We start from the raw sequence: 10,664 nt of genomic DNA on the forward strand, positions 1-10,664 counted from the left end.
GAAATTCATTTGAAACGATACGCCAACTCGAGACTGAGGCCCAATTCTTCTCTTTGTAAAGCAATTATACCAGTTTTTGGTATCGTTTAATTGAAAAATTTGGTAGTTCTTGAGCTTTAGTATTAATTATCGTTTGTTTAATATTTAAACATTCGATAGTATGAGGCCAATTAAAAAAAGCAGAAGCTTAAAACTGCCCAAAAGTATTTTAGAAGAGATAGGAGAATCTGGTAAGCTTTTTTTTATAGATTTGGTCAGTATATTTAACCAAATTGATAGATTCGAGTGCTAGGCGGGGAAAGCGAAATCATAATCTACCTCATCGTGAAAAAAGAAAATTTGCTAGGATCTCTCGAGGAAAAAATGGTTATGAAAACCGGAAGATTACAGAAGAAGGTGATAGTAAGTCTTCTGAACTTAATGATGATTACTTAGATGCTCACAGAAAGTCATCTACAAAAAAAAAATCTTCACAGAATAAACAGGCAAAGGAGAGTAAATTACTCGATCCCATTGCTTTTCAGCATAAGATTGCTTTGGAAGAGGATGATCGTGAAATCGCTCATTTAGAAAAGATGCTTGGCATCAAAAGCAAAGATAAATCTGCTCACTCAAAAATTGACAAGGAATTTGGATGGCTTTTAGAAGACCTAGATCAAGAAATTGATGACATAGGCGTTCCGGGCACTGAAGATCCTTCATATGGTCATTCAGAAGACTCTGAAGTTTCAGACGATACAGGTGACCATGGTAGCGTTGATGAGTTGGAAAGTGAAAGGGAAGGAAATTCGGGTGAGGAGGAGGAAGAGTTTCATGGGTTTGAGTCTAATTCTGATGAATTCCATCAACCTGAAACTAAGCCGATTCGGATGGATCCTTTGAAGCCTGCAGTCCCATCCTTACCTAATGCGAACGTCGGCTCAAAGTATGTCCCTCCATCTTTACGGAAAAAATTAGGGGGAGATAAGGAGTCAGAAGATGCTCTGCGACTTCGTCGGAAATTACAAGGATCGCTAAACAAATTGTCTATCGCAAATATTTCTTCAATTATTAAGGAGATTGAAGTCCTTTACATGGAAAATTCAAGACACTCAGTCACGTCTACCATCACCAATTTGCTACTACAAACCGTAATGGGAAGAGAATCTATGCTAGATCAATTGGCCATAGTATATGCTGCGTTAGCCACTGCTCTTTACCGCATTGTAGGCAATGACTTTGGTGCTCATCTATTGCAAACCCTAGTGGAACGTTTTTTGCAGCTTTATAAATCAAAAGAGAAAGAACCTCTTTCTTCCCATAAGGAGACTTCTAACTTGATTGTATTTTTTGTTGAGTTGTATAATTTTCAACTTGTTTCATGTGTTCTTGTTTATGATTTGATTCGCCTTTTTTTACGCTCTTTAACCGAATTGAACGTTGAAATGCTGCTCAAAATTGTCCTCAATTGTGGAGGGCAGTTGCGATCAGATGACCCGACGTCTCTCCAAGATATTGTTACGGAAATGAATTTGTTATTAGCTTCAGCTGATCCATCAACCATATCTGTCCGTACAAAGTTTATGGTAGAATCGATCACTAATCTTAAAGAAAACAAAAAAACAAAAGTTGCCAATGCTAGCGCCCAATCTAAATTTGAAGCTGTAAATCAGCTAAAGAAATTTTTGGGTTCGTTAGGCAACCGCTCATTAAATGCTAGAGAGCCTTTACGAGTTACTTTAGAAGATATTGAGCAGATTGAGACGAAAGGTCGATGGTGGCTTGTTGGAGCTTCTTGGAATAATGTTCCATCTGGTGACAACACATTATCTACTGAAGCATTACAGGATAAGAAAAAATCAGAAGAACTGACGGCCCATTCAAAAATTTTACAAGCTGCTAAGAAGTTAAGATTGAATTCAACTCTTCGAACTTCGATATTCGTTGCCCTTGTTGGTTCAGAGGTATTCGTTCTAAATTTCATTAACTTTAAACTAACAAACTTAGGACTACATTGATGCATGGGAAAGAGTGCTGAAGTTGCATCTCAAAAGGAATCAATTACCTGAAATAGCTTATGTAATTTTGCATTGCGTTGGTAATGAGAAATTGTATAACCCGTTTTATGGTTTGGTAGCGTTAAAATGTTGTACATTGCAGCACAATTTGAAAAAGTCATTTCAATTCTCTCTTTGGGATTTCTTTAATGAACTACAACCAGATGATGATAGTGAAGAAAGAGAAATATCCATGAGACGCATAGTTAACTTGGCGAAGCTTTATGCGTCTTTAGTCATTGAAGCTGCACAGCCCTTAACTATCCTCAAAGTACGTATATTCTAAAAATTTGATTGTAATTACTAACTCAATTTTAGCATGTGGATTTTATGGCCATTAATGCCCAAATGCAAACGTTTTTACTGGTCTTTTTTACCGATATAATTTTGGGAGTTAAAGACGATTTACAACTCGTAAAAATATTTGAAAACTGCAAAGCAGAGAAAAACCTTTCATCGAAAGTGGATTGGTTCTTAAAAACTTATGTTCGGAAAAATCCTTTAGTGGATAATTCTAAAAAAGCTCTGTTCAAGTCTAATCTTGCGATGGCTAGCGCCATTTTACAGAGCATTTCCAAAGAAGAAATTTGAGTTTTCATCATTTTCTTATGTACATATATAGTATATCGTATACTATACTATTCATAAAAACTTAGGGTTACGGTTATAAATAAAAAGGTTTTGGTTTGAAAACTGACACATATATACACCTTCAGTAAGTTGGTTATCATTATTAAGCTTATTTATGCTTGACATTGTCTAAACATAAACTATAATATTGCAACATTGAACATATACTATAAAGAATTCATGATTTACCTGCATACTTACTTTGACTTAACCAATTAAACAACTATTATAAGGAAACCGGATGCAAAATGATATTATGAAAATTGGCATTTTGGCCAAAAATTAGAGTTGAAGCTAAAACATAAACAATAAAGAGAATTAAATAAAATTAGTAATGGTTTCTGTTGAGAGACACACACATGGGTATAGACATATTTCTAGACACTATTACTCATGTAACCAAATCAATTTTGCAAAGAAACGAAGAAAGGGCAAAGCTTACTTACTGAGTCAGATACTAATTATTATTGACGATTTTGCCCTTTTGAAAAAGAACAGAAGGAGACGAACTTTAATAAAATTACCACTTATCAGCAAGAGGGAAGCTAGAAGCCCACTCAGCGACTTCTTTTTGAAGTTGAACAAGCTCGGGGTATTGTTCACCTTCACCAAGTTTAGCCTTGAAGTCTTTGAGCTTGTTGGCGTCCTTGGGAAGCTCCTTTTGTAAGTTGGCGGCAAAAGTAAGAGCACGGTCAATGTAGTCAACAACACGAACAAAGTCTTGTTCCTTGAATCCACGAGTAGTCATGGCAGGGGTTCCGACACGAATACCAGAGGGAGAGAAAGCAGATTTGTCAGAAGGTACAGTATTCTTGTTGGTAACAATGTTGATCAATTCCAACACGCGCTCAGCACGAGCACCGTCAACACCCTTGCTCTTGACATCAACCAAAACCATGTGACTGTCAGTACCGTCAGCAGCAAGTTTGTAACCACGCTTTTTGAATTCCTCTTCGCAGACCTTAGCATTTTTAACAACTTGAGCTTGATACTCCTTGTAAGCGGGCTCTTGGCATTGCTTCAATGCAACAGCCAAAGCAGTGATGGTGTGGTTGTGGGGACCACCTTGATGGCCAGGGAAAACGGAGAAGTTGATCTTATCCTCCAAGTCATAGTAAATGGGGTTACCCTTCTTGTCATGCTTACGAAGACCACGACGGAAGAAGATCATAGCACCACGAGGTCCACGTAGAGACTTGTGAGTGGTGGTAGTAACAACATCAGCATATTCAAAGGGGGAAGGGATAACACCAGCTGAGACAAGACCAGAAATATGAGCCATGTCAACGACCAAGTATGCGTTAACGCTGTCAGCAATTTGTCGCATACGAGCGTAGTCAATGAGACGGCAATAAGCAGAAGTACCAGCAACAAGGATCTTGGGACGGAATAACTGAGCGTCGTGCTCCAACATGTCATAGTCAATCAAACCGGTGTTAGGATCAACACGGTAGGGCATAGACTCAAAGTAAGTAGAAACAGCACTAATCTTCTTGGTATCAGTTTGATAACCGTGAGAAAGATGGCCACCTGAAGGCAAGTCAAGACCCATTAAACGACCGTGAGGAGGCATAATGGCTTGATAAACTTGCATGTTAGCGGGGGAACCGGAAAGACATTGAACGTTGACACCCCATTTAGCAGGATCAAGATTGAAGGCAGCAAGTGCACGCTCTTGGCAAAGAGTTTCAATTTGATCGATAAACTTGTTACCACCATAGTAACGAGCACCAGGATAACCCTCTGAATACTTGTTGCTCATGACACTTCCAAGAGCATCCATAACAGCACGAGAGGTGAAGTTCTCAGAGGCGATAAGAACAACAGAAGAACGTTGACGATCAGCTTCGTGTCTCATAATTTCGGCAACAGTGGGATCCTGTTCCTTAAGAGGAGTCAACATAATACTGTCGTTGGAAGACATCTTGAAATATTGTAAATATGCTTCTTGTTCTTATTCAAAGAAAACCACACGACAACGCCTGTAAAGACAAGAGTGATACACTAAGGATAGATTTTTTTTGCCAACTTCTGGTAATGGTAAAAAAAGTGACTGCTCTTTAGGATACATGCTAGCAAGTCTGAGAAAACAAGATAAGGAATATCTAAGCGAAATGTCTCCCTAATACTATTTAACGAATATTGTTAACAATTGATAAATGCGCAGGTAAGTAAAAACATCAAAATGAGCATTCCTCATTTATTTTTTTGATCCATAGAAGAGTTATAACATTAGGTGCTTTTAGCTAATAGGCTATGACAACTTAGGTAGATTTTAGATTAAAGATATATGGGAGAAGGCATGTAAATTTCTGTTATTTAAAATATTTTCAAAAGCATCAAAAATGATTTTAAGGAAAGATTTCGTAAATAAAAATATAAAGCAGTCATCAGCTAGTAAATAGATGGGCAATTATTAAATGCTTTAGATTCTTAGAATCGCGTAGAGGAGATATGATATGCGGTTTCTTGTTTTTCGTTATGATGAACTTTGACTAACATTCACAAACTATTGGCATTAAACTACCTTATGGAAACCAATGTTAAAAATAACGATCTTCAAAAAACGGAAGAGAGGTTAAAACAACAAGCTATAAAAGTTTTCCGAGCCTAGCCAGATGGTAATTTATTGTATTTTCGGATTTTGTTTTACGATGCTAAAAAAAAACTGTCAGTAGAAAGTGCATAAATATTTATAACCGTTACATACCGTTGTCTTCATGCAATTTTCGAGGGCTGCAACTAAATTCGCGCATTGTGCTGTATCTGTTTGACCACCATGATTTTGCCAGCATCCTAGTAATGCTGCCATCTCTTGGCCACATGGTATGGTATTTTTTTCTCTTTTCGGTCGGACTCTAAGTCTACTTAAGCCTTGCAATCTGGGAGGGTTTACAATTTTCTTCGACATGATCAACAAGGGTTGTGCCTTGAGTGACACGACTAAATTAAGTCTTTAAGGGAGAACAAAATAATTTTAGGTAAAGGTATTAATCTTTAAAGGAAACTTTAAAAAAAAGAGGACTCAAAAGTGACTTTTCAAGGTACCTTACCTTCTCAAACAATACTACACGAGATGGTGAAGTTGTCATCTGCATTTTTAGTGCGCAAGCCCGCTATAAACTGGTTTAGTGAGTTTAGGAAGATATTCTTTCACCGTCTACAACCATGCTAAAAGTTATCAGCCAAAAAGTGGTAGGAGGTTTATAGATTTTTATTAGAAAGTAGTTTTAATTATGCGTTTCAACTAACATTACAAATCTAACTTGAATTAGAAGGAAACCTCAAGAATCTAGATAAAAATGCTCTATCATTATAATAACGAACTCCCAGCAACTCATATTTACATTCTGCTTTCTACGATACTACACTACACTATGCTATGCTATATTACTTGCGTATCACAATGTGTCGTACGATAGAATACTAGTTAATACCTGCTCTTTAAAGTTTATGAATAACTATTCTTCTATTCATATATATATAACTTCTAATAAATAATATTAAAAAACTAAATATAGTGTGACCACTGAACCTCGTTCCTCAGTTCAGCTAAGCTATTTCAGTAGTATGTAACATATAAAATCCATATAAGATAATACCTATAGCAGCGCTTGCTGCACCACCTGTATACGTTTATATTATATAGTAAAGAAAATTCCACTGCAAGTTTACGTATCGATAAAATAGATAACAAACTGCGTAGCTAATATTTAAAAAACTGCATTAAGCATCGTTCTTTGAATGTTCAATGCTTTACATTCAAGACGTTTGTTGGTATATTCTTTTGCTGATTCATTATAATTTTCTTTCAAATTTAGAAATAAAGTTATTGTACCTAAGTTAAAAATTCCAGAGTTTTCTAGAAAAAAGAAGAAAACAAGAAACTGGTTACTCAATTTCCCTTATTAGGGAAAATCGGTTGTTTAGTGAAGCTTTTGTTTGGTGTGCTATTGTCAGTTTCATTTACATAGTAGGATTTGGTAATTTTTTGAGAACGCTCTCTTTAAGTGTACTCCTGTTTCTCCCGTTTACGGCTGATTGCTTTTTTGCAACGTTCCGGGTTTGTTAAAATTATCTGACTATGTCTTCACTACGTCTTCGTTTAAAATACGAAAATCAGTCTGCTGTAGAGACAGTTGAAGCAAATGCGACTGTTGGATCCTTTTTAGACTTAGTGGCAGCGAAATTCTCGTTGCCTAGAAACTCGATTGCTTTAAAATTCGGATTTCCTCCTCAAGATATTCCTTTAGTTAATTCAGACGTTCCTTTATCGACGTTGGTTTCTTCAGGACAGCAAATCCTCGTTCTCAAAAATGCCGCTACCTCATTTTCAACGAATGAACCAGCAAAACCTCCAATTCCTAATGCAGCCACAAAACCTACATTCCCACCGCAAACAGAGATCTCCAATCCCCCAGCTGTGTCGCACCAGTCCAAAAACACAAGTCAAGATCCTCCGTACGTCAGTACCCCAATTGGTGATATTGCGCTCCGCGTGATGCCAGACGATAACTCTTGTTTGTTTCGTGCATTGTCAAAGCCTCTTGGATTCTCTCCGTACGAGCTTCGTGAAATTGTAGCTAATCAAGTTCTCTCTAATCCTGACATTTACTCTACTGCCATTTTAGGGAAGCCGTCCATCGAGTATGCTTCATGGATTCGGAAGGAAACTAGCTGGGGTGGATACATCGAGCTATCAATTTTGTCTAGCCACTTTGGAGTTGAAATTTGTTCCGTTGACGTCAAAACTGGTCGGGTGGATTCCTATAATCCACAACCGGCCACAGGGCAACGTACTTATATTGTCTACTCTGGAATTCATTATGATTTGGCTGCCTTAGCCGCTGTTCTTTGGGATACTGATGTCGACGTAGTATTATTTGATGCTTCTGATGTTACAATAACCCCATATGTTCAACAACTTGCATCTCTATTAAAGAATATGCATTACTACACTGACACTGCATCCTTTTCTATTCGATGTACCATTTGTGGAACTGGTTTAGTTGGAGAAAAAGATGCAACCGCACATGCTCTTGCAACGGGTCATACACAGTTTGGTGAGTATTAATGTCTATTTTAATGATCTTTAAAAAATATGTTTGGTTATGATTTAGCCCATTATTTTCTACAGAGTTTGCTTTGTGAAGATTTTCTCTCAAAGTGAAGTTCTAGTGATGAATTAATCTATTGCGAAAACAGTGTTTTTCTGGGTTGCTTCAATCGATTATTTTCGATATTGGTGTGCATGTCCTCCTTGACGAAATATTTCTTCATGATGTTGCTTTAGAAAAAATCCAAGTGATATTTAACAAACTATAAAACTTGTTAACAATTAGACAGCAAGATGTATTAGTTGTTAAAAATAGTTTATGCTAAGATGCCTGCTTTTTTCACTTTTTCAGGCCCGATTTCCTTAATGAGACGATTTTTCTCTTCTTCTAGCGCGGTAATACGCTTCTTTAATGCATGCTTGTAGTCTTTATGATGAGTTTTAAGATTTGTTTCTAACAACTCTAAGTTATTCTCCTTCTCCCTATACTTTTCCTTCATCACCTTTGTTAGAGCTTCTTCTACTAACTGTGTTTGTTCGCTAATGTACTTCTGATTCATCTCTTCGGCACTATATCTTTAGTTAGCAAGTTTGATGATTCACATGTAATGTATCAACGTACCTGATGAATTGACTCCCTGGTGTGGCATTTAAAGCAACTAGTTTTTCTGTACGGAAAGTATCGTAGATTAGCTTATGTGTCTTGTGTTTAAGCCCTTCAATATGCGTGTAAAGCAAAAAGTTACGTAGTTGGCAAAAGTCCGACTGCTTGGGATCATCGATATCGACTAAACCCCAGGGATAAGCTCTACCTCGAATGCATTTGCCATCATGTTCAATGGGTGCCCCGGCACCCACTATAGCAAAAGGTATAGGGATCTTTGCCTTTTTTTCATTATGGGGTTCTCTAAAATAACGAATTTTTTCTCGAACCATATCGGCGATAACACGCTTTTTGAAATGATTCAATTCATCGGAAGTCATAGTGTCTGCCTTGCCAATCACCGGAATAATGTTGACAAACTGATCGATTTTTTTCATGATGTAAATTTCGAGTGGCTGAAGTCTATGGCCATTTGGATTTATAAAAAACAGACATCCATGAATCCTAGAATCGATTTCAGATGTTTCCCTATCCATTTTTACCTCATTTTGAAAATACGCGTTTAGCCTGTGTAGCAAATTGGTAGCAATGGGTCTCCAGCTAGAAGGTTAGTTTGAATTGGGTTATGTCAAAAAAAAAAACGAAAAAAGAATAGAAGATATTCTAATAGCTTACCAATTGCTATTGTCACTTTTATCGCCAAAACCAGGTGTATCGACGATTGTGAGGTTGAATTTCTGATCGCCGTCTGAAAGTGTCGCCTTATGTTCCACAAAGTCCATCGTTTTTTTAGGTCTGAAGTTTGTATCGTTGCTTTGGAGAAAAGAATTGACAAAAGTGGTTTTTCCCAAACTACTTTCTCCGACGACTATTAAATTGATATCGATTCCATTTCTACAGACCCGACTGTAGTGCTGATGGTTAAAATCATTAATCCCAATATTATTGCAGGGATGAAAGGTAGGTATTGATTTACCGTTTGAGTTTGGAACCTCATCTTGTTTAAACTCAGTCTTCTTATCCTTGGCGGTATCAGATTGAGGGCATTGATCGTCTCCTTGTTGATCGCTTGCAATTTGCTCTTTCCTTGTAACATCTTTACTTTTTCTGCTTTCGTTACTAACGCTTCGTTTTGCAGAGCTCTCATCTACTTGTTTTATTGTTATAATCGCCTCTTCTGTCAGTTTAAGCTGGCCCTCCTGCGGCATTGATGAAGACAAATTTGAGCTATCCATGGTTTCAGCCTAAAGCAATACAGAATTTTTTATTCTGATTTATACTTAAAACGAATAGTAATACAATGGGTTTCTACTACTTTGCTCAAATATTGCTGCTTGAAATATTGGTTGGGTGGAATTGGTAAAACACAAGGTTCTTAAAATTAAGCATTTGTTTGTTGTGTTTACTTTCAAAGGCAACGTTGCGGTAAAGATATAATCCACTCAAAGGCACATTGACAAGAAGTAAACAATCGATGCCTAACGTCATGCGAGTCATGTAAACAAACAAACATTTGATCCTTTTAATTACATGCATAAAAGATTTTATTCTGATTTAAAGGATAGCGCGTGTATGTTTGATTTTGTTTAGTCTTCTGTTCACAATATACTTGATAAGAACATGTGTGAAGGAAAACAAAAACTGTGTACGATAATTGTGACCGCATGGAGAATGAAAATGAATTGATGCAATGAACAAAGTGGAATTTTCATTAAATTATAAAAGAGAAATATTATAGTGTTAGTAAGCTAAACAAAAAAGCGAGTGAGACGATACAGTACCAAATCCATCAAAAGGCTCCATGTCAAAATGCATCTTTTTTTGAAAGCGTCCATAAGAAATAAATTGAATTGAAACTATATTATTATTTAAATTCATGCTACTTGTTTTGATCTTCTTCAATCACCCTGTGTTTTGAACCATACTCCTCGTATATCTATCTCATCCATCTTCCTATGGATTCCTTTCTACCCATCTCCAGAAAATAATACTTCATTTAACGCATTTTGTTTCTCACTCTATATATGCCTAGTAACACACCCCACCGCCTTATGGTATCGTTTTTTAGCAAATTGTACCAATGCAATTTTAACTATATTCCTTAGCGAGTATGGTGCGTTTATGACATCATTGATAACTGAGCTGGCTTTGCTACGTGACGTTGCTTTTACATCACTTTTCTGTCCCCTGTTTCATCACTACCACCATTCAATACGCTCATGTAAACACAACCGGTAAACGAGTATGGAGTAGCTTAGTGAAGTGGCGGGAGGAACCGATAAACGAATTTACTGTTCGCTAAGATTACGCCGTAATAAAAAAAGGAACCGGCAAAGAT

General features: G+C 36.9%; 5 protein-coding genes, 7 long non-coding RNA genes and 1 other non-coding gene across 13 annotated transcripts, besides 1 other annotated feature; 4 read left to right on the forward strand and 9 right to left on the reverse strand.

Annotated features, from left to right (window-relative positions):
• Positions 1 to 11: 11 nt before the first annotated feature.
• Positions 12 to 2,729, forward strand: sgd1 (ribosome small subunit biogenesis protein). The gene is made up of 4 exons (NM_001019461.3): positions 12 to 230; positions 280 to 1,943; positions 1,987 to 2,307; positions 2,355 to 2,729. Exons 1-4 carry the CDS (start codon positions 161 to 163, stop codon positions 2,625 to 2,627), a joined length of 2,328 nt encoding a protein of 775 aa, NP_594036.1. The 5' UTR covers positions 12 to 160; the 3' UTR covers positions 2,628 to 2,729.
• Positions 260 to 500, reverse strand: SPOM_SPNCRNA.3374. Its single transcript, NR_192740.1, has one exon. It is a non-coding gene; the product is annotated as a non-coding RNA (long non-coding RNA).
• On the reverse strand, positions 658 to 1,207 carry SPOM_SPNCRNA.3375. Its single transcript, NR_192741.1, has one exon. It is a non-coding gene; the product is annotated as a non-coding RNA (long non-coding RNA).
• On the reverse strand, positions 1,315 to 2,780 carry SPOM_SPNCRNA.3376. Its single transcript, NR_192742.1, has one exon. It is a non-coding gene; the product is annotated as a non-coding RNA (long non-coding RNA).
• A 114-nt stretch (positions 2,781 to 2,894) lies between these two features.
• On the reverse strand, positions 2,895 to 4,672 carry shm1 (serine hydroxymethyltransferase). Its single transcript, NM_001019462.3, has one exon. The coding sequence runs from the start codon at positions 4,588 to 4,590 to the stop codon at positions 3,187 to 3,189; it is 1,404 nt and encodes a 467-aa protein (NP_594037.1). The 5' UTR covers positions 4,591 to 4,672; the 3' UTR covers positions 2,895 to 3,186.
• Positions 3,821 to 4,494, forward strand: SPOM_SPNCRNA.3377. The gene has a single exon (NR_192743.1). It is a non-coding gene; the product is annotated as a non-coding RNA (long non-coding RNA).
• Positions 4,673 to 5,156: 484 nt separating the features above from the next.
• On the reverse strand, positions 5,157 to 5,756 carry mrp10 (mitochondrial 37S ribosomal protein mS37). Its single transcript, NM_001019463.3, has 2 exons — positions 5,377 to 5,756; positions 5,157 to 5,323 (listed from the first exon to the last, which is right to left on the reverse strand). Exons 1-2 carry the CDS (start codon positions 5,575 to 5,577, stop codon positions 5,258 to 5,260), a joined length of 267 nt encoding a protein of 88 aa, NP_594038.1. The 5' UTR covers positions 5,578 to 5,756; the 3' UTR covers positions 5,157 to 5,257.
• A 266-nt stretch (positions 5,757 to 6,022) lies between these two features.
• Positions 6,023 to 6,378: an LONG TERMINAL REPEAT.
• Positions 6,379 to 6,427: 49 nt separating this feature from the next.
• Positions 6,428 to 7,425, reverse strand: SPOM_SPNCRNA.883. The gene has a single exon (NR_151268.1). It is a non-coding gene; the product is annotated as a non-coding RNA (long non-coding RNA).
• On the forward strand, positions 6,666 to 7,740 carry otu1 (ubiquitin-specific cysteine protease, OTU family, Otu1; the record flags this gene model as incomplete). The annotated part of the gene is made up of 1 exon (NM_001430995.1): positions 6,666 to 7,740. Exon 1 carries the CDS (start codon positions 6,751 to 6,753, stop codon positions 7,738 to 7,740), a length of 990 nt encoding a protein of 329 aa, NP_001417927.1. The 5' UTR covers positions 6,666 to 6,750.
• A 99-nt stretch (positions 7,741 to 7,839) lies between these two features.
• spn5 (meiotic septin Spn5) lies at positions 7,840 to 9,561 on the reverse strand (the record flags this gene model as incomplete). The annotated part of the gene is made up of 3 exons (NM_001019465.2): positions 7,840 to 8,292; positions 8,345 to 8,926; positions 9,002 to 9,561. The coding sequence occupies 3 exons, from the start codon at positions 9,559 to 9,561 to the stop codon at positions 8,040 to 8,042; spliced, it is 1,395 nt and encodes a 464-aa protein (NP_594040.1). The 3' UTR covers positions 7,840 to 8,039.
• Positions 9,562 to 9,699: 138 nt separating this feature from the next.
• SPOM_SPNCRNA.3378 lies at positions 9,700 to 9,944 on the reverse strand. The gene has a single exon (NR_192744.1). It is a non-coding gene; the product is annotated as a non-coding RNA (long non-coding RNA).
• A 123-nt stretch (positions 9,945 to 10,067) lies between these two features.
• Positions 10,068 to 10,380, reverse strand: SPOM_SPNCRNA.3379. Its single transcript, NR_192745.1, has one exon. It is a non-coding gene; the product is annotated as a non-coding RNA (long non-coding RNA).
• A 106-nt stretch (positions 10,381 to 10,486) lies between these two features.
• Positions 10,487 to 10,649, forward strand: SPOM_SPNCRNA.213. Its single transcript, NR_150632.1, has one exon. It is a non-coding gene; the product is annotated as a small non-coding RNA, meiosis specific (non-coding RNA).
• Positions 10,650 to 10,664: the final 15 nt, after the last annotated feature.

Source organism: Schizosaccharomyces pombe (genome assembly GCF_000002945.2).
Source record: "Schizosaccharomyces pombe strain 972h- genome assembly, chromosome: I".
Classification (NCBI taxonomy): Eukaryota; Fungi; Ascomycota; class Schizosaccharomycetes; order Schizosaccharomycetales; family Schizosaccharomycetaceae; genus Schizosaccharomyces; species Schizosaccharomyces pombe.